General features: G+C 37.9%; 1 protein-coding gene across 1 annotated transcript in view; it reads right to left on the reverse strand.

Moving 5' to 3' along the window:
* LOC139721456 (G patch domain-containing protein 1-like) overlaps nucleotides 1-23,885 on the reverse strand; it is a 120,652-nt gene that overhangs the window by 15,699 nt on the left and 81,068 nt on the right. The window contains exons 15-16 of the mRNA XM_071632773.1: nucleotides 20,106-20,295; nucleotides 3,228-3,742 (exon numbers count right to left, since the gene is read on the reverse strand). Of these exons, the coding sequence (XP_071488874.1) occupies nucleotides 3,228-3,742; nucleotides 20,106-20,295 (705 nt within the window). The remainder of the gene's footprint in view (nucleotides 1-3,227; nucleotides 3,743-20,105; nucleotides 20,296-23,885) is intronic.

A 23,885-nucleotide genomic window follows, 5' to 3' on the forward strand; every position in this document is an offset into this window, starting at 1 on the left:
CTCCATTACCATGGTAGCGGCCTGTAGGTCAACCTTCACAAGAAAGAATGGGCAGACAATTTTTCATTACCCAAGGGGAATGGCATCACATTATCGACAAACACTACCACAAGAGAGTTATCGCTATAAGGTACAGCAAACATTCCACTGAGACAAACACAAGCGAGTACACACAAATGCACATGCACACAAACAGAGAGGTATTGCTTCCGTAGTATGCAATGACCCAGTAGTCTACCCACGTTCTTACTTGCGCAGTTTCACTGAGCAGCTATTTGTCCATCTGAGCATTAAAACACAATTTTATGACAATGTGTGGTGCCTGTCCAGCGTGAGGAACTGAAGCTTTTTATGTGGTGTCTTTTATTCAAAAAAGTAAAGTAAAATTATCAAATACATCTGCCAATGATATTGATTTTGCTCTACAATGACCACTTGGTTATCTCTTGTGCATCTTTTAAACATATTCTCCCAAAAATGTGCATGGTGCCAAAAGGGCCATCACTGCCATTGCCAAAAACATCTTAGTATATCCTTGGGAAGAAATCTGTAAATAAAACTATCATTTTTGCGTACAGATATTTTTGTGAAAAAGAAGATCACAGACATTTTAAGGAGATGTTATTTTTGCGAAGTGACACCAAGGCTATCACATAAGCGCACTATTGCCCTAGAGCATGGCGACATTTTCATGTGCTTTTAAAGGGTGTGTGCAGTTCTGGTTGAGGTGAGGATTTAGCTTTTAATGTTTTGCGAGATATTCAGAAACCACTCTATACAATGTCAAAGAGCATGCAATTCTAAGGGGTATCAAAAGTTTATTTGATGAAAATCGGTTTTGAAATGGCTGAGATATCCAAAAGCAAGGTGAAACAAAGAGATCCTAATAAAAGGCGTGGCCTGTCAACTTTTATTATTATCACTTTTTGGGATATCTCAACCATTTTGAAAACCAATTTTCATCAAATATTGTTTAATCCTTCTTAAAATTACATGCTCTTTCATATTTCATTTAAGAGGTTTCTCATTATCTCACTTAGGAATGTTCAAAACATGAATCCCCACCTCAACCACTTCTGTACAGTCCCTTTAATTCGCGGTCCAACAGTGATTTGCGAAATTCATGAAAATTAAACCCTCACAAAAATAACGGCTTATACAGTACAGTACGACTAGCCCGGCTACTTCTGGATCTGTAAAGATAACACTTTAAAATTTGTACTACTTTGGCCCAAGGGGACTAGAAGACATTCTGCATTTTCATTTGTATTTTTTTTTCTCTGTTCACAATACATATTGTTCACAACTGCTCTGAACAAATTTGGTGGTATGTTGTAAGCGTGATCAAATACATTTGTAAGAAAGAAGAATGATGCCAATGTACATTTTGACCAGTGGACCACACACTGACTTGTTACTCCATAGGTGCCCTGTCACTGTCAGGAGCAACTACCTTGCAATATTCTATATACATAAGATTATTCAAATGCAATCCAAACTTCTAGATGTGAAGAAGATGCTTTTGAAATTCAATACAGTTTAAAAATGTCCATAAATTTGGGCCTCATGGCCCATATTTGAGTCAAAATCGGGGGGGGGGGGGGGGGGGGGGGCATTTTTACTATTCAAACAACTCTGTGTCGTGTTTTTCTCAGAACGTTTCCTGGCAAACTTGTGTAACCTATGTGGCACCTGGTGTGCCGGGTTCCCGTGGCATCAATTGATATATATGGGAACCTGATATACCAGGTTCCCAAAAAGGTGGAAAAGACTGTCTGCATTTGTGGCGTCATTTCATGTAAATTTGTATTATGCTGCCCAGAAAAATGGCTTTGATAGAAAAATTAGAGATTTTTCTATCAATATCTGTTCTCTTTCTGTATGAAAACCATGCACATCATTATCATGGCCTAATTTACCCTGCTTCCAATGAAGTTTGCGCTTGTTTCGTTATAAAATTCATATGAAGATGTACATAGGAATCAAGGCTGAGCTCAGTAGATCTTGATTTCAGTTGACCCCATTCAGGTGCCTCTTTTGTGTAAAAGACAAGAGTTTGTAAGTCCATCAGAGCATGCTCTATTCATACCTCGCGCCCGATCAATATTTTCCTTGCTCAATGACATATTTAGTTGAACGTAGAAAGAAAATACATGTACTGCTTGGCTGCTTTTGCACAGGTGGTTTACCAACCTGTTCGTTCTGTGATGACCTGCAAAAAGAATCTCGTTTGGGGGCATTGAAGGCTCTTGGAGAATAATGGGAGGAACAGGTTAAAATCTACCTTTGGTTTTTTGTAGGAAAAAGCTTGTAAATGTTAATAGCCTATAGATAACTTGAAATGTAAGAGGAATGAATAGATGATGTAGAATGCCTGAAGAATAACCTTCAAAGAGCAAATGCAGCAACTCACTTGAGCCCTGGCCTCAGATGAATTAAATAACACAAATGAAGCAGCCTGAAACAGCCTGAAACAGCACCTTCCCTACTAAGATATTCCTTTTGCTATCCTTTCTTGCCATTCCAATTAACTATTGTATTTTTAACTATCTTGCTATTCTGAAGAAATTCTGTGATATGTGTCTGCTTGTGTGTGCATGTCTGGGTGTAAAACTACCTTGCCATTCTCAAGCATTGCTCTGACTCATGTCTGTGTGTGTTTGTTAATATCTGTGTCGTGTGTAAATTAGCTTGATGTTTTCAAGCATTTCTGTGACATTAAATTGTGAGTGTGTGTGTGTCTGAAAGAAAGAGAGAGAGTGTGTGTATACATGTGAGGGATCATATGTTTCACAGTAATGTATGAAGTTGTAACATTTCCTTTCACAGGGTCCTTTAAGTATTTTTTAAAACAGAGATTCTACATTGACTATTATGTAACAATTATTACAATATCCATGTATGTGTGACTGCATGTACATTTTACTATAAATCATCACACAAATTATATATGGATTTTTCCCCCTTTCTTGTCACTGAAATCTATAATCTGCTATAGGACATACTCCTTGAATTCTGTCTGTATGAAAACCCAGTATTAATTAAGCCAGTATGGTAAAGTAGGTTGCATTCATATGAAGTACTATTATTGAAGTAATCTTTCAGTTGTCTAAAGAGAATTCATTTTGGTATCCCATCACCTACAAAAACCTGGTAGATCCTGCACATTATCTATGGAATTTTCAGAATCTTGTAGGCATTGGGTGAAAATTTGAAAGTATCCTTACCTTATGATGTTTCTTCTTGCCAGAGGTTGAATCTCTCTTACTACCGCTCTCCTTTTTGTGCCTTCCTCTTTCCTGTTCTCTGCTCCTATGACGCTCAGCCTTCTTTTCCTTTTTCTTCCTCTTCTTTTTCCCCTCTCTTCTGTCTTTCCTTCGTCCTTCCCTCTCTCGCCTGCCATCCGATTCCACCTCCTCTGGACGGCCTCGGTCGGATGTTGCGAGTCTCGCAGAGGGCGTGGCGGTGCTTGAAACTGGCCCTCTTTGGTCCTGGTCCAGTGTTGGTGGGAGCCTTGGACCATAGATGTCTTCCTCCTGCCTGTCACTGGCATGGTTCTCTCTGTCGCTGCTCCCAGCGCTGGTACTGACATCTGCTGAGTTGTTGTCCGCACTGGGAGCCGCACCAGAGGGAGACAGAGAGGAGATGATGCCCTGTTGTGTCCCATCAACAGTTGAAGATGCTGTAGGGGTATCCCTGGAGCCCTGGTCTCCAATACGGGATGACTTTGGAATGTTAACATCTGTGTCAAGTATGAACAAATCAAAAGAAAAACACTCAAATGAAATAAGGTTAAACTGTGTTACTCAATTCACTAGAAACATCAGAAATGTATGAGCTGTGAGTGATATCATAGTTGGAATTATGAATGAATCTATGCAAAAACAACAAATACAACATTTTGAATATTCTTTGAGAACAAATAAAAGATTGGATTTACAATACTCTGAAATATATTTTCTAAGCCATTGTGATGTTATTTACTAAAGATTTAGTAATCACACTGTTTTCAAAGCCTAGATGTCGAAATGCTCTCTGATTTGATGGCAAAACAAAACAAAATAAAATAAAGTAAAACATCATTTTCAAAAAATTAAAAGAACTGGCAATGTAGGCTTGACACTTCAAAGATTAGAAACAGCTAAACTAGCTTCCAAGTATTAGGATTTCTGAAAATCTCTGCTACAAGTATGTATTCACAACATTCTTTTGAAATCACCACTGTGTCTATTTTATTTAGAATATAAGCATTATATAAATATATTTTGTTTTTCATTTATACCAGCAATATTCTTCATGATTCAAGAATATATTCAATATGAATTTGTACTATGTCTACGCTTTCAGAACATGACAATATCTGAGGAGTTATTTCACTTCAATCTATTCTCGCAAGTGGTGGGGGAGAACAACATCACACATTACCTACAGTCACTCACAACCTTGTGCTGACAGCTGCAAGGCAACTTGTAGCCACAGCCCCCTGAACCATCCCCAGAATTATCTCAGACAAAATACATTTGTTATTGTGAATGTCACGCCTATATTCCACATCCGCAAACAAAATGTGCAGCTATTATACCTGGGCAGGTAAGTTGATTGTTTTATCATAACTGTGTGCAGCAGACTGTTGGGCAAAAAAAAAAAAAAAAAAAAAAATATATATATATATATATATATATATATATTTAGATTTAGGTACGTTTCTCCAGTGCTGTAACTTCCTTATATTTGGTTGCTCGATGTATAAATCACTTTAAAGGGTGCGTACAGTTCTGGTTGAGGTGAGGATTTGGCTTTTAACGTTTTGTGAGATATTCAGAAACCACTCTATGAGATGTCAAAGAGCATGCAATTCTAAGGGGTATCAAAAGTTTATTTGATGAAAATCGGTTTGGAAATGGCTGAGATATGCAAAAATAAGGTGAAACAAATAGATCCTAATAAAAGGCGTGGCCAGTCGCTTTTTATTATTGTCACTTTTTTGGATATCTCAGCCATTTGAAAACCAATTTTCATCAAATAAACGTTGAATCCTTCGTAAAATTACATGCTCTTTCATATTTCATGAGAGGTTTTTTATTAATAACCCCCATTAGAGGAATGTAAAAAAACGAGTCCCCACCTCAACCAGTACTTTACAGCCCCTTTAAATATCACAATGTTCAATGTTGTGATATTTCCCGATAAAATGACACTAATTAGTGGCCACCGAGAACTTCTGGAATATAGATTGCAAATGAAGACCATCTCCACTCAATTTTCATGCTGACTTCAACAAGCAAAATACAGTTAAACACAGAATGCAGTGAGTTTCTTGAGAATGGAATGAGTATTTTTGACAGGGAATTTTTTTTTTAATGTTCTATTTACAGTCAAACCTGTCTACAGCCACCACCATCTATAGCGGCCACTTGCCAAATGCGACCACTTAATACAATTCCCCAAGAGAAAAGCCATGTAATAATGACCCTATCTATAGCAGCCATCTGCCTACAGTGGCCACTTTTTTCGTCTCCCTTGGGTGGCCACTATAGAAAGGTTTGACTGTATTTCATATATGTATTCTAGTTGTACATACACATCCAAATATATGTACACATCCCAAAAATGTTAGTATATAAACATACATCCTGTATCTTCTACAAATAATTTTGGTAGATTGATAACCGAGATCATCATGTTGAAAAAATTCAATGTAAAAGAAGAATATTTCTTGGCTAATCAGTTTCTAAAAATATTGTTTTAATGAAGATATGTGTACACACTAGCAAAAATTTGTGAGGAGATCCTACCATATGAAGTTGCTGTATATGATTGGAACTTATATCACTGTTACATGAAAACATATAAAACATCACTGTCATTTTAAACCTAGCTTTTTGAAGAATCCTTGTGAAAATCTTTCTGTTCTCTTTCCGTGATTCCATTCCTAGTTTTCACTCTTTTCTCCATAAAATGTGTACTTGGCAGAGTTTCACTTGACGGTGACTATAAAGGAACCTGTCAAGATACATCAGGAGGTATGACTACATTTTCCTTTCATAGAATATGTCTCACAGACAAAACATAACAACTATGATGACATTCATCCTTTGTCATAATACCAGCTTGTTTTCATGTGTACATTTACAGTTCGGTCTTTGTCACAGCACGACTTCCACTTTAAAGAAGAAGACGACGACAATGATAAAGACAGCTCGCAAGTTCTTCCCACTCTGCACAATACAATCTGTTCTGCATGACTGTCAAAAAAAGAAAAAAAAAAGACAACTGAGATCAAATTCCAGTCTTCTAGGGATGTTCCATTGTCATTCTTACTATGGGAAAACAGGATGACAAAAGGCAGGGCCAAGTTCACTTGAATCTGAGTACACAGCAAGATCAAACAGTGGAGAAATTCCATCGAAACCTGAACCTGAACCCCTGTGCCAATATGTGCACCGAGAGCCTGCCGTGCCGTCTTCAAGAAACCGCCGAACATGACCGCCTCATGTGGTCCCCTGACACGCCCGGGTTCTTTTGTTCCTCCGAGGTGATCACAAAGGCATCACGCAAACAATGGGTGTGTCTGGAGGAGCTAGATTCGAGAGAGAGAGAGGTTTTGGAACAACCCCAAGTGGACAATTGGAGTCTACAACATTTTTGCACACACATCATGACTCAGTCCTTCACACCCTCTCCGACCAAAGATGGCAATCATTTGTTCCGGTCAAATTCTATACCTTTGCTGGTTTCAATGCAAGGGTCGTGTTTAATGAAATACTTTCGGGACATAAAACAGACAGACGGATGTTACTGATAGCTATTTTCACCCACCCTCCTCGATCATTTAGCTTTTACCTGTTATGTAATATACAAAACATCTCTTACTTGGTACTTCAATACTTCCTTGTTCTCAAATGGCCTTCACTATTTTCCATAACATCAGCCAACACAAGATGCAGATACTACTAGCTATTCATTAAATAACATATTTTCTTCCACAATTTATCAAATCTGCATATTATGTAATGACAGTTTTAGCCCTGACTCGGCAGAAAACCATTTTGTTTTTTCATGAAAGAAAGCGCTTCACACAAAATAAGGAGTTCCTTTATCATCTTTGCAATTGATATAGCTTGTATGAAGAACTTCACAAGCAATGAAGCAGAAAAACAAACATGCTCATGCCAGACAGTGAATATTAACCACTTCTTTACAAACACTTGGTATAGCCAAATCTCCTCTACATAGTTCTACTGCATCAATGCCAAGAATGGGACGAAGCATTTTGTTTGACATCCTTTCTTTCCATTTTTCTCCTTGAGTAAATCTTTTCCACTAGGCAAATATAAAAATCTTTGTGCAGAAACCACACATTTCTGCATCAAGTATCACAAATAGATATTTAAAGAAAGATCTACGTGATTTGGAGTCAATGGATTTCTAAGCAACGAAATTCATCTTAGAAATAGTTAATATTTCTGAGAAGTACAAAGAATGTTTAAATGTGACTTCTTCTGCTTCAAACCTAATGATGCACTTCTTGATTTTATGCCTTTCACTGCATTCAACCATGGTTATCATCATATCATTTTAGGAATTACATGTAGCGTATCATCGCAAGGATGATAACACCTCATATCTCAATTTTTAATGAAATTCACTTTTTTTGATTAATTGTCAGATGATCAATTAACAGATGTCTTGTCCAAATCCTAGCTGTGCTACCCCCAAAATGAAGCCACCATGGCATGTCAAAGGAAAGGCAATGTTTTTTTCTTTCTCCTGAAAATTTGACATTTTGGAGATACAAAGTTTTGTCTCCCAACAGTGAGATGTAAATCTTGTGTATGCTTCGCAAAATCAATGTCACATCACACCATAAAAGATACTTGCACAGAAATCAAGAATGCACACAAATTCATGCCACATTGCATAATTTTATGGAACACTTTGCAGGCTTCTTATGTCTGGGACACCCTGCGGTTCAAGTGTGAAAATATTTGCATTTGAACGTCACAAACCATTGTGAACATTACTAGAAAATGCCTTTAAGGCTCCAACCAATGCAGCACTTTTACATCTGAAAAAAAAAAAAAAAGGAAACTGCAAAAATCAAAATGAAATAGAATAACAGATGAAATTATACCATTTAAGTCTACATTAGTACATAGAGAATGATTTCAGTAATCAATTATGATCCCTTTTATCTCTGTGAGCCTATTGTCGATATCAAGCTGTTGAATTGCTGGGTCGCATTGCTCTTTATGTCTGAGAGTGTCTCCCCCCTCCCTCCATTTTCAGGGGTCGGATGATTGTACCAGCGCAGTTTTTGTGGCGCTTTCTCACGCCCACGCCACGCTCCACTGGTGGAGGTTAACACCAAGTCGGATTGACAGGCCCCCACAGCCAACTCCAGACCAAGCGCAGACTCCATTGTTCACTGCTTATCAAAAGCAAGCTCTGTTTTTGGAAAGTATGTGTGTGTGTGTGTATGTGTGTACATAGTCACAAAAGTACACAGATGTTCAGACATGCTCACAACAACCTTTCACATGTACAGACATATGCACACACACACACACACACACACACAATCACATATCAACACAATCATACACAAACATACATATGTGCTATAAAAAGTTCCCCAGTGACTTCCACAAATCACCAAGGAACTTCTACTCTGAGTTGCATCTCAAATGAACCATGAAAATGAGGCATGATTATAACAAGTCTACTAATGCTCTGAAGCAACCCCCTCCCCTCTATTTAACCCTCCTCAGCGTCACGTTATGTGCACATGTAAAGCTCTATTTAGATCCACTGTGATATCCATGTCAATGTCATATTCCAGTCTCAAGGCCATATACATTGTAATGCCATCAACTTGATGATTATCATAAGCAGTCAAATAGACTTACTGCCTTTTTCTTTTAGCATCTACATTTCTCAGCCCATTAACATTTTTCCCTCTTTTTGTGGGGTATTTCCATCAAGACATGATCAAGGGCACTGAATGGTTGTCAGATCGAGTGATAAAAGCTGTAAAAACGAGCAACAGCTATAGAAACCTTTTAGCTTTGGGCTGGTGTTTGCTCAATTATCAAACTAAACAAAACCTGCAGAGATCCCCACAGCTTTCCATTTCCATAATTCTGAGGTCACAACTATGAAACCAGCGTGCTCTACTAAATTCATGTTCCCTCTCCTCTCTCATCTTAAAGTTTCATGCACATTTCTATTTTGAAAGTGCTGCCTTCTCCCCCCTCCCCATGAAAAAATGTAGCAAATAAACTTTTATTCAATAAGGTAATTTGTCCAGTGATTCATTCATGACATTTTCATCGCTGTACATGTGACTTTATACCATGGAAAACATTTGTGTTACATCACAAATGAATAGTTCATGTTTCCTTCCTGTAGGTTGCTTAATGTATTTCCTGTGCAATTTGGATCACACTGTACACTACCTTACCTGCAATGTTAATAAATATCAAACTAGATCTATGTCAAAAGCTGTAAAAAAGAAAAAGCAAGATAGCAAGATAAGTAATACACTGAACAATATGTGACTGTCCAGCTCAAAACCATTAAAAAGCAAGGCAAAATTGATTTTTACATAACATAGTTTAAGAGCACACTCCTAGACTTTAAAATCATATAAAACTGGTTGAATTAAACCATCCTCACACATTCAAAAACTGAGTAAAATAGGAGAGAGTTCAGAGGTGCAGTTTCATGGAAAAGGAAGAAAAGAGAATTTAAAGACTAGGGTCACTTGGACATGCTTTGCAGAAGTGTCAATTTTGCAGTGAAGCAGTATCTGCTTCAAAATTATGGGGAAAATGCTAAAATCTCAATTTTGATTTTGTTCCGCTTGAAGACACCAGACTTTGAAAGTATGTAGAAAAGAGATTACTCTACTAGGTAAGACAAACTTTCTGAAATTTGAGTCAGTCAACTCAAAGTGACATATTTTGGTCCATTGCAGAGAACCCTAATCAGTGACTTTTTGTGGGGTTTGAGCTGGGCGGGCACAAGTCACAAAACATCATTTTTGTTCAAAATTTTTTTTCGACTATGATGAATGTTGATATTTCTATCAGGTTGACTTCACCTGTATTTCAACCCGTTGAGGATGAGTCACGAGTATACTCGAGCAAGTGTCTATGGGAAATGCATGTTGTAGCAAAATCAATCCGTTCTCAACGAGTTCTTAAAGTCTGCAACAACTTTGCTTGATGCAACAACTGAAAGGGGGAACAGATCCAAGGTATGATACATCCAAGATGAGTGTGACACAGACAATATTTTCCACAGGCATTTTTTTTTTTTTTTTTTTTGCTTGTGCTATCTGGGTATTACAGCTTGAGCATGAGCTTTGTGCCACAAATTCAAAAGCTCTGACACAACAATCGCTTGCAGGTGATTGGATGATGTTGGTTGGTGTTCATGGAGAAAGCATATGAGCCAAGTGAAGAAAAATGATGGATTCTTAAGACACAAGTCCCAGTGAGCGTCCACACTATGGTTTTGGAGAGGAAAGTCCTGCAACATGAGACTTTCCCCTGAATGTGGGAAAAAGTGTAAATGTGGGGAATGGAACCTCTTCTTTTTTCTTCACTTTTTTCTCAGGACATATGGACTAATGTAAATGTGAAAGGTCTATACAGATTTTGCTGCTCAGGTCAAGCTGGTAGGGTGTGGCAACAGATGCAGGACCATGATAAGATAATTTAATAGTGACTGGATTGACAGGAAAAATATTGCCTGATCAGATCTGTTGATGCATTAATTCCCGCAGATTGAATGGGACTGTTGATAAACGGTTTCACGCTTCAGTTAGATACACGTATTCATTTCTGCCTGCTCCTCATGTGTGCCCAGGTCTTTTAAATTCCAACATATGCCCTCTTGGTGAATCTGATGCTTCCAAAAGCCGCTCTTCTTTCACAACTGACACAAACTTCAGGACAGAGCTCCGAGTTTGATGAAGAAATAGGCCAGTTTAAATCTGGTGGTTTACCTTCCCAACATGGAGAAGAAGATCAGTTCAGTGTAATAATGTTAGAGGTAGAAATGTCATAGGTAATAATATCAGAGGTAAAAATGTCAGGGTAAAATGTCAGAGGTAAAAATGTCAGAAGTAAAAATGTCAGAGGTAATGTCACAGATAAAAATGTCATTGGTAAAAATTTATAGGTAGAAATATAAGAGGACGAGGTAAAAGTGCCAGAGATTTCTTCTTCATGTTTCTGACACCCTTCTCACACCACACGCTTTCCATGCCTTCTCCTGAAAAAGCATCGGGGAGACCATGGAGAAATGGGACACGGGAAGAAATATGGGACACTCTTGTAACTTGAGAATTGCTTGGCCAGTCAATTTTTTTAATTGCCCTCTACAATTCAAGGTTGGTTGAAGCTCAGTCATTTAAATAATTTTTTACCTCTGACATTTTTACAACTGACATTTTTACTTCTGACATTTTTACCTCTGACATTTTTACCTCTGACATTTCTACCTCTGACATTTTTACCGACATTTTTACCTCTGATATTTTTACCACTGACATTTTTACCACTGACATTTTTACCTCTGACATTTTTACTTCTGACATTTTTACTTCTGACATTTTTACTTCTGACATTTTTACCTCTGACATTTTCACTTCTGACATTTTTACCTCTGACATTTTTACCTCTGACATTTTTACCACTGACATTTTTACTTGACTTTTTACCTCTGACATTTTTACAACTGACATTTTTACTTCTGACATTTTTATCTCTGACATTTGTACAACTGACATTTTTACTTCTGACATTTTCATTTCTGACATTTTTACAACTGATATTTTTACTTCTGACATTTTTACCTCTGACATTTTTACCTGGCACCAGAAGATCTAGGGGTTGAAGATTGAAGATGATGGTAATATTGTGGGTTTTTCATGTTTGGATGATTGGTAGCCGGCCATAGGTAATGAACAGATTATGTGACAGAGATGAATGTTAGTGTGAATACTTGTCGTAATAATTAACTTCATAAGTCATGTGAAGGTTTTCCTGTTGCCCTGTCTGTTAACCCACTGAGGACGGGCAGATTTTGCTACAAGACGCATTTCCCATAGACACTTGCCCAAGTATACTCGGGACTTGTCCTCAACGGGTTAACAGCATGTAGTAGAGGTTGATCCTAGAACAAACGTCAGTATATTACAGACAAAAGTAAGTATCAATGCTCAAACAACGGGAACAAGACTTACTGATCACTGTACAGTGTCACTTTCATTTGTTTGTTTGTTTTTTTCACCAAAATTAATGTTTTGATTATTTGATTAAACTGAAGTGAGTCTCTCCTTGGCCTGGAGATTACATGGTGAACTGGTGGCAGGGCAACTAGAGTCTCTGTGATGACTCCTGGAGAATTTTACTGGATCTCTGAGGAGTCGTGGGAGAACTGAACATGTTCATTTTCTTATTTTTAATTTTTTATCTTTTTTTTTTTTTGGGGGGGGGCACTTTTTTCCAGTCTCACTTATCATTACATTTTAGGAGACATATTTCTGACATCTCTATCAGCTGCAGAAAGTTTATCTGATGAAAATTTGTTTTGAAATGGATGAGACATCCTTGAACAAAGTGGTCCTAATAAAAAGAAAGGTGGGTCCTCTTTGCTTTTGGATATCTCAGCCATTTCAAAACCGATTTTCATCAAATGAACTTGGAATTTCTCTTACAATTGTATGCTCTTTGATATTTCATATCAAGTGGTTTCTCATTATCTTGCAAAAAGTTAAAATCTGAATTCCCCATCTCAACCAAAACTCTAATGTCCCTTTAATGTGACCTTGAATTGTTGTGATAGCTCTTGATCTTGCAGCCCTCTCCCTGAAAGGAAACACTGAAATAAGATTCCAGCAGGAAGGCAAATCCTACAATTGATCAAACCTTTTCTTTCTCACCTTAAAAGCATTCCATCCTGATTTGAGGGCATGCCCCCTTTTTTGATGTAAAGAATAGGTGGATCCAATTTGTGAAGATATGTTCAAAGCTCACAATTCTTGCATACTACATTTGGATGCATGACCTAATTCACATTTTTTTTTTTTTTGTTCTTCACTGTTTATTCTTTTTTTTTCCCCCTGTAAACCTAAAGAGAAACTGCTGTAGAAAATTCAGGTGCTTGCTGCATCCATCAGTCAAATGATTAGCTGCATACCTGAGTTTTACAACTTGCTGCTACCCTTTCTAGACATAAAACTAGGGTATGTAATTAACTATTGTATATATGCCAAATATTTTGCAAGGTTTTATTTTCGTGAATTTTGAGAGTCAGGTGCCATTTACGAATTCAAAGACACCTGAAAATATTGACTCTGACTCTGACGTGAATGTGATATGCACGCATACATTTCTCCACACAGTACTGTACTTCACGATCACAAATTTAACCACTTGCGAAATTGTCAAGAAGCCCAGATTTGTAAAAAATTAGATTTGCTAAATATATGCCGTATACAGTAAATCTTGAAGACCACTTAACGGGCTCTACAAACGATTACAATTTCGCATGTGTAGACATGGAGGCACCTCAATCATGACTGAACTTTTTTTTTTTACTGAGTGAGAAGCAGATGTGCTGCTTAAGGCCACCATAGGGGCCATATGTAGCTTTTGAATTATTGTTCAGTCTTTTCTACCTCTGATGATTCCTGTCAAGTCTATCAAAAATCTGATCATGCAGCTTAAAAAATAAATAAATAAAAGGAAATAAAACAAAACACAACAACAATAGAAATCAAATCTAAAGATATATGTAACCATAACCACTTCCATGTGAGCCCTGTTGGGCTGCTACTATCTGCTAAATGTCAAGAACAACCGACCTCCACTCTTAATAACTCATGGCATTTGACTGCAATGAAATTTTGCAGCACCACTCGTGGAACAGAATTTGCAATTTTAACAGTGCAGGGGGCCTAGGTATGCCATGTCCCAACACCACAAACATCTGATAGAGCTGCTGAGGATGCAATTTCAGACTAGGAAATGTTTCTAGTCCTCTCGACTCAATCTGAGCTTTCCACTGGTATCTAGTTCTGCAAACACCATAAAAATATTTAGCGAGTCTAATATTTCATGTGTCCGGACGTCCAGAAAATATCACAAGTGGTTGAATTGTAACATCAACTCACAGCGAAGGTACCCGAAGACTTCAGGCCTTCTAAACTACAAAAATGTAACATCACGCAACTTGTTCATGTACTGTGTACTGTGCGCCAGTACATATACTGTACATAATTATGCATGTCATATTCATGTCGGGGATCAGAATTAACAGTTTCATGTACTGCTATACTCGTGAATAGCACTATGCTCGTGAAATATGCTAAAATATAAACCTCACAAAACATACAGCATATACACAACATCCTGTGTAATTTAGAAGAAAATACAACAGAGAGAATATTTAGATGGCTACTTCACAGGCAAACATGGAAGAAATGAGAGTTAAAGTTTAAGATGCTATACTACAGTGTAGTTTTGTAAGTGAGAAGTTTGCCAAGAAAATATTTTTTCTTAATGTTAAAAGAGGATTAACAAAAAAAAAAAAAAAAAAAAAAAAAAAAAAACCTGGAACTAAATTTACCCCCTTTGGTAATTCCATGAAATTCTAATGACCACTTATTGTTTGATTTTTGCAATTATCTTCAGCAATTTTTTTTTTCTTCATAGCATCTGATTTATTTTTAACTTGGGTTTGACTTCCTGTGAGAATGAAAAAAAAATCTTCAAGGCTTTAAGTTTCTAGACATTTCAAAACAGGGCCATTTAGAAAGGATGTGTCAGTTTTCATACAATTCACAAAAATCACTTCACTGTTTATAGCATTAATAGGATCTGCAACTTTACCATGGAAAGATGACTTGACATATCAAGCTTGAGCAATTTGGCATTTCTTCCCATTAGAAATTATCTGTGACAAAAAAGAGGGAAAAAAGAAGGGAAAAAAGTATACACACACTTTGATGATAGATTTTATCAAGCATGCAAAGATGACTTGACGTATCAAGCTTGAGCAACTTTGCATCTCTTGCTGTTTGAAGTGACTTCTGACCCCTCCCTGCTCCAAAAATAAAAGAGGGGAATAAAAAGGGGAAAAAAAGAAGAAAAAGAAAAGAAAAGAAACTATGCCAAAACTTTGATGATGAATCTCTTTAAGAATGGATCTTGAGAGTGTAAAATGTTAATAGCATTAAAGGGATGGTACAGTTTTGGTTGAGATGGGGCTTCAGGTTTGTAACCTTTTTTTTTTATGATGATTTCTTGAGATAATGAGAAACCTCTTATGATGAAAGACAATAACATTGCTAAGTTTATTTGGTGAAAATACATTTTGAAATGGCTGAGATACCCAAAACAAAGCGATCCTAATAAAAGGAGGGTCCCACCTTTTATTAGGATTGCTCTGTTTTACTTTGTTTTTGGATGTCTCAGCCATTTCAAAAATAATCAAATAAACTTTGAATTCCTATTAGCATTGTATGCTCTTTAACATTTCATGAAGTGGTTTCAAAGTATCTTGAAACTAGAAATGTCGCTATGGCAACTGGTATGCCTCCGCCATAATGCATGATTCTCCTAATAGGTCTATAGTACATGTGGACAATGCGTGATTACATTTTTACAAAATTGGCAAAATAGTAAAATGACATGTTTGTCACAAATGTGTTGAATGTTCACCTTCCTTGACCTACATTGTAGGTTTAATTGGATGAATGGGAGAGCATATATTTGGGGATTTTAGGACTTTTACTTGACTATGACCCTTTTAAAATTCATGCATTGAGTAATATTCAAGGTATGGAAAAAAAGTGCAATTTCTGTATTGAACAGTAAATTATGGAGGAGGAAGTAAAGTTCAGCACTTTCACATGATATTTGACCTTTTGACCATTGACCTTTTTTGGCAAAAAAAAAACCCACCAGCTTCCCAGAGAATCTCTACTGGGTTATACATGCATAAACCAAGTTTAAAAAAAAATAATCCTACAGGCATTGCATAACTATGAGGGAAATAGTACAATTTTGAAGTGTTGCCCTTGACCTTTGACCCCATGACCCCCAAATTCCCTAGATAATCACTGCCAGTCAGTACATGCAAATATACTATTTTCCATGAAGATACCTTAAACCATTTCCAAGATATTGAGAAAAAGTAAAATTTTAACATTTTTACTTGACCTTTTGACCTTTGACCTCATGACCCCACCTGCACCAAAGGCACAAGTGGAGAGTGCATATTTCAATCATGGGTAAACTCCAGGGCATAACTCAAAAGCCAGTTCACAGTTCCACTTTGCACATGAGCAGGAAAAGGTCAGTTTTACAATCAGGCATGTTGGTTTTTAAGTTCACTGTTATCGGCATCAGTAATGTCATGATTATTCATGTAAGCCTTATACTAGTATATGGTTCCCGCTAGCAGGTCCACCTGACAACAAGTCTAGTAATGGCAATATTAATAGAAAAAGGTTGTTAATGCATTCAGTACAAAACAATGAAGTGGGTGCCTGCCAATGTGCCAACTGATGGACCATTCTGGTCACCTGGTTCATATGCAAAGTTCATTCCTACATCAGGCAAGTTTATGCATCATGCTGCTTTCAAAATGATTGAAGTGTCTAAAGTGGGTATCTCTTTGGGCTGGATGACTACTTAAAGACCTGGTGGTGACTCAAGTTTCCCTGGTCGTGGAGTGGTCGTAGAGACATCTCTTTGACGTCTCCTGGAATGTAGCAAAGTGTCCAGGAAGTCACAAGAGAATCGAACATGTATGTTCATTTTCTTTTTGGAGACTCTTTCCAGTCTCCACAAGGTCACGGAGATGTTGGACATCTCCTTGAGGTCTCCTTCTAGTCACAGCCTAGTCACAGAGACTAATATTACGTGAGGTCTCTGAGATGTCTCCACAACAATGCGGTGACCAATTGGTGATCTACTGGAGATGTTGAAGAGATGTCTCCAAGACTACAGAGATGTCTCAGAGATGTTGCAGCAACATCTCTGTGGCTTCCGGACAAATAAATTATCATCTCATTTGGAGACATTTCTGAACTTGCCCAACTTGTGCAACTCGGTTGCACAAGTCTTGGCAGTGGCGGCAAAGTCTGCTCTATAAGCAACTGAGAAAATAAGGGAAGATCATTTGTATCACTGTGCACATGCACTAATTGTAAACTGCCTTATTGCTCCTGACAGTTTTAAAATCTGGGGACTATAGCATAAAAAGGCTTCTAACTTCACAAATGCTCTTAAATCCTTTATCAGCTCATTGTCTACAAAAAAGAAAAAAGAATTGTGGTTGAAGATCTCCTGTATCTTTGTTTACTCAAAAAAGGTGGAGAAGATGCAATTAATTAGCAAGTAATGCTGTCAGATCTTTCAATTCAGTCAATAGGAAACTGCTCTCTCGCTTGGCTGATTGTCAAGTGTGTTTTTGTGCTCTGTGGCATGCGTATCGCTATTGATGTCAAGGTGTACCCTGGGGAGGTTCTGGGTTACAATGTAGCAGTGGGTGAACACTGAATAAAAAGGATTAGTCAATCTCCACACCCAGGTAAAGGTGTGTCACTGAAGTCTCAAGGTCAGACATGATATCCTGGTTTTCAATCTGATTTTTTTTTTTGAGGCACTAGGTCAGCTTGTTGTATTAACCCTGCATATTGTAGACCCGTTAAGTTTGGGTGCTGTTTTTTTAATGTCAATGTCTTCTTCAGATTTAACCCGTTGAGGATGGACTGATTTAGCTACAACACCCTTTTTCCATAGACACCTGCCCGAGTATACTTGGGACTCGTCCTCAACGGGTTAATGGGGGGGGGGGGGGGGGGGGGTGGGATCAGGATCAGCATGCCTGACAAAAGTTGATTTATGCAATGACATAGCAATGCAGCTGATAAACCCTTGACTCATCTTTTCCCTTAACCCCGGTTATGGCTGATATACATGTACCAGTCTTTTAAAACTGAATGGGTTAATTGATGGCAAGATAAAGTGTTGGCTTGCTCAGTAAACAGGATCTCCATTTTTGTATCGGTAAGCTCATGTACAAGACAATACATATTTCCTGTTGGTTCTACATGCAGGATTTTTCTTTTATTTCACATACACAATACTCCTGATTCATGGCCTTGACTAAAAATCACTTGGTGTATGAATAGCTCAAATAGATTGAAACACAACTTTGAAAGGCTATCAAAGCCATTTTTTTTTCAGGACTTCTTGGAATATGTAATGAATAATGCTTTGAAAGACTTGGGGATGGGCCAGAGACTTTTAATGACGTGGGGTGGGCAAAAAACATTAAATAAATAGCATAGATCTACTTGACTGCTTTCGGCCATTTTGTCAAAGATAAGAGCCATTTCCGGACTTAGATATCTAGTAACTGATTTGTGATCAATATAAATTCCATTCCTTGGCTGATTCTGGGTGCGGCATACATGGTGTACATGTTTGGCCTTGAGCCACTTTCAGGAATGTAATCAACATTTTGCCCAGGTGTGTGTACATAAATGTGTGATGGTGGGGGGGGGGGGGGGGGGGGGGGTGGGGAGACAACCGACCTATTCTCAATATGATACTTGAATTCACTACAAGATGTAGCTGAAGATTACCACAGGTGGAGAATACCAAATAGATACTCCGCTACATTTGTACATAGTGGCTGGAGATAGTAGGCAAATAATTAACGTTGGTGAAGGTGATGGGACAAACTATCACTTCCGAGGCGATCTGGATGTAGCTATCTTTCCGAAGCGCAGCTGAGGAAAGATAGCATACACATTCAGATCGCAGAGGAAGTGATAGTTTGTCTCATTGCCTGAAACTGAAAGTTGATTATTTGCTTTATATTCCACATCTAGGGTCCTAGATATTCCCATTTTATTCCACATTTGAAACCGTTTTAGCTGTCTTTAGGTATCCTTATACAGAGCTTAAGCTACATAGTTTACTTTAGACGTATGCGCGTAGATGACAAAACAACGAATTTGCTCCACGTACCGCGCGGCACCAAAATAAAAGTGCGTTGCACTGTGGACTATCAAGTGACCTAGTTTAAGTGATAGTCCACAGTGCAACGCACTTTTATTTCACGCGTACTCATCTCGCGTAAGGACTGTACGGACAGAAGTGATCAGCAAAACAAAAGGGACTATCAACATAGAGTGTAACGAACTTTTCTCCTCAGGTGATGTGATGGGCAAAACTACGCTTTATCACGTGATCAGCTCTTGACCAATCCTATAGCAAGATTCTTAGTATGTGGAATATAACATATCATATTTGAGCAACATACATTTCCTAGGCTATACAGACAAAATGCAATAGACACTCAAGAAATACTGAACCAGGCTCTGTCAGAAAACTTGGAATATTTTGTAAAGATTCACACATTTCACAAAGCCATATGGGACTGCAGAGATTGCTTTAGCACTAAAGGCTATTATTGACACATCTGTCTCTGAAAGGTACATCTTCCACGAGCGCTGGAAGAAATCAGTACCACCATTTGTGCACTGCTTCTAACTTCACAGAAATCAGTGAAAGTGGCTTTAATACTTGCTTCTAACTTCACAGAAATCAATGAAAGAGTTTGGCATCACAGAAAGCCACACCCAGATTGCTAGCCATGTCTGGGGTATTTAAAGTGCATGTCCTATGGCAGACCACCGCATTAGCACAGACTATGCATGTACAATGTGCAAGTGTGAATGTAAAAGTGGGTCTCACACATAGCAATGCTAACACCAACATCAACACCAAAATTTAAATGACAAATACGCCAATCCCTAGCGACTAGTGTTAGCCAGTGGGGTAAAAGCATGTTCATCGCAAACAGTGGATCTCCGTTCAGCAAACGACATTCAACACCAGGCTCAACAACAGCTACCATAAACATGCTATAATTTTGAGGTCAACCTGCTAGCACCGACTGATTTCAAGTTTTTCTTTTATCACCGGTGCTAGTGTTGAGAGAGCACCGACATCAGCACCAGCAACGAACTTGAAATCACAAAATGCTGCCCTCACTGGGCATGTGTTTACCATCATGGCGAATCGCCTCCTCTGCCGGCTTTGCATCAGACTTGACTAGATTCCTCCTCATCTTCTCACTGCCATCCTCATCATCATCTTCATCGTCACTTTCTGTGTCAGAGTCGAGGAAGATGGCTTGAAAGAGATCCATTGGTGGGCGTGGTTTGTCTTCATCTTCAGTTGCCATGGTAGTAGTGTTCTAGAATGTAGCAGCAACAACAACAAAAGTAAAAGCAAGTAAATTGTAAAGAAAGTATTGATTAGTTCCAGTTCTCCTCCTGGTGGGGTCACAAAAGTGCAGCAAACATGAATAGTCTTTGTCTGACATAAATGGCTCTGTTCAATGTTTTGAGCATACAATATTTTTTTTTAACAAAAAGTAAATAGATAACACATGATGACTGAAACAGCATCAGGGAAAATTAAGAAGACAAGCTTGGTACACTAAGGACAATGTGCTCATTTGAAACAAACAAACACTACTATCATTTTTAAGTCTCAAACAGCAGTAGAGTACAGACAAACAGTAATTTAGTTTTCAGCTTCAAACCCAAGACAGAGCCTGTCAAATCTCTCCTAAGAAAGGTGGTTTTATGAAAAATATATTCTAGAAACATGATTATTCACGCAGTCATGATGAAAAACAGGACAACTGCCTAAGACAGGAATAGTGTCAGGTGAAGACAAACATGAAGTTATATTTTGAACAATTCAATAGGAATTATAGCATGAGTATCTGTGTGTACATATTTGTGTATTTCAATCAAAGGGAAAAAGAGGAAGAGGAACAGAGAACATTAACGACACTACTCTACTATGAGGTTTTGATAGTGAGTATTAACCCGTTGAGGACGGACTGATTTTGCTACAACACGCATTTCCCATAGACACCTGCCCGAGTATACTCGGGACTCGTCCTCAACGGGTTAAAACACTTTGACAAAAGACACTCAAAGCCTCACTTCATGCCCAATTCATGTAATGAGAGCCAATTACAGACCTTCCATCCTTTATGACTAAAAATGGCTCAAAAGTAGGAAAGAAAGAGCAGTTCCCATAGGAGTGTGTAGTAAAATTATCAAGAAAAATAAGAAACATCTATTGAAACAAGAGCTACGGGTGGTCAATATTCAGATTCTTTCCTCCAAATTCAGAATGGTTGGGAGGTCTGCACTTGGTACCCTCAAAATTGCATGAAGCATTCAGGGCATTGAAACTGTATTTGACACAAAGTTTCATTGTTACCTTCCCCCACTGAAAAGTAGTGAATCAGCTCTTTCCTCCCCTCCCCAAACCAATTTAATGACAGTCACACAATTTATGATAAACAGATGCCATTCTCAATGAATGCATTCAAACACCAGTGTTCTTTGACACTATGAATGCAATACCTTTGAATTTATCACTTTTCCGAATCCATGAAGTAATGACTTTGCACAATACTAAGTGAACAAGTAGATTAGATTTCCATGGCTGCTTCCTTCAGGGTGATTACAAGCATGAGGACATGTTATTCATCTGAAGAAGGGAATATCTTTCCACTCCAAGCAGAAGAGGCCTTATTTTTGGTCTCTATTCAAAGTTGATATTTTCACATTGATGCATTTAAAATGGCATCAAAGGAAAAAATTCACATACACCTTCATTGTGTTGTGTGATACAGTATAGAATTGAAAAGGTTTCATTTCAGCTTTTTACCGTACTTCCACAACAGTTTGATCAATTAAACCTTGGCACAGCATAAAATCTGCTACCAAAACTTACGGACCTTTCCACTGAACTTGATTTATTACATTTTAGGTTTGATTCACGTCTTGATCAAGTCATATGAAACTATTACTGGATTTTCTGCAACATGATAAAAGGGAAAATACTGCTAACTTATATATATTTTGTTATCCATGCTGACATGCATGATTCAGATTTGAGGGCATGGCTAAAACCTGAGGACACTAGAATTTTAAGTTAGAGTATCACATACATGCTTTGCAACTCACAACAATCAAGTTAAAGATATCTTTAGATCATTTCATTTTCCTTACACACAAATGCACAAGAAACAGAGAACATAAGCACTCGGCAAAACTGTTAAGTCCCAATTCACAAAAAATTAAAGCCGCTATATGGCGTATACAGTAGTTTGTAGATTTTCCACTTCATCTAAAGTTTGTAGCAAAAAAGTTCATTAATCTTTGACCTTGTGGAATTTTGCCCCAAATGTCATTAATGCATCTATACTTTAGGTCACAAAAGCCAGCGGGGGGGTTAAAAAACAAACAAACATGATGTCGGACATGCAGATGGACAAATTCTACACAATGTATAGACTGACAACCTGGACAAAAAAAAAAAATGTCTCCAAAACCCTTTGGAGACTTCAGCTTGGAAGAAAGAAATAAAAAATGCCACCTGATTTTCAATGACAGAAGCAAATCCGTAGTACACTTTGTAATGTACCACAAAATAAAAACTGCAGAAACGGGGCCCTGTTTCATAAAGCTGTTCGTAAAGTTACGAACATCTTACGAGCGACTGGTGATCAGTTCTGATTTGCTATACTTATCAGAATTTCCATAATTCAGCGCAAGAACTGATCACCAGTCGCTCGTAAGTTGTTCGTAACTTTACGAACAGCTTTATGAAACACCCCCCTGATGTCATCATCATCTTTCATGATTCCAAAAATAACCATGATTGTTTTACACAAAGACTTGATATCACAAATCTTGGATGATGAAATGTAGCATTATGTAAGCATTACCTGCTTGAGAAGCACTGAATGAAAGAAACACATCCCATCTCTTGTATGTAAACAGTATCTCTTATTTTTCGAAATGGATATTCTGTTTTCAAATAGAAGTGTGCCTGTCACTTCCTTGTACCGTTTACTTTTGCAGTCAGTACAGAAAATGACCTTGCACTCTCAAGTACGACTTTTCTGGGACAAACAAAAGAAACTATTAAATCAAACCTTTCATCTGGAAAACATGGAGTATTCATCATGAAAACAATCAGCTTCAAAGGTTTCGTTTCCAAGGTGCGGCACAGAATGTGGACACCTGTTCATTTTCATGCCTAAATTCTGAAAGAATGCCGGAGGTGTTTCTTTTTGGGAATGTTTGTTTGTGTAGGTGTCCTTCAGTTAGCCCACGTCAATTTTGTTGTCGTGGCATATGTGTTTTTAAAAAATGCTTTTGTTGGATTATGTTGATACTTGGTCTAAGGAAGCTGCACAAAGTGTGGATATTCTTATCAGACTTGGGGACAAATATCTTCAAGTTAAAAGCCAAAAGCTCACGGATTTTGGCTAAAATGTCTTGTTACAGCTATTGTTCCATTGTAACATAATTTGGCAGGAAGTATGAAAAATATGTAGACAGTCATATATGGGACATGATAAGGCAAGAAGTATTAAGCAGGCCAAGGTCAAAAGTTATTAAACTGTCAGTTGCAAAACAATATTATTGCAGTAGCCATTACGCTGGGGAGGAAAGTGTCGTGGTGATACAATTTGGCTGGAAGTATGAGGATGATGTTATCACGTTAAGGTCTTCACTCTCCCTAGTTCAATTGGGTAATACAATACTGCTCATGTAATTGAAAGCATTGTATCATCTTAGTACAATGGTCACTACTTTAATTGGCAGGGGGTCGGGAGACAAGTTTTTCTCCAGTTTAAGCAGAGATTCCGCTTGTTAAAGCTGTCGTAGATATTGACCCGTGTTAACCACACATCATCAAGCCAATGTATGTGGGCATTACAACCACACTAAACTCATGCACAGTTTA

Source organism: Diadema antillarum, unplaced genomic scaffold, assembly GCF_040938485.1.
Source record: "Diadema antillarum isolate AM-2024a unplaced genomic scaffold, OU_Dant_1.0 scf00000143, whole genome shotgun sequence".
NCBI lineage: Eukaryota > Metazoa > Echinodermata > Echinoidea > Diadematoida > Diadematidae > Diadema > Diadema antillarum.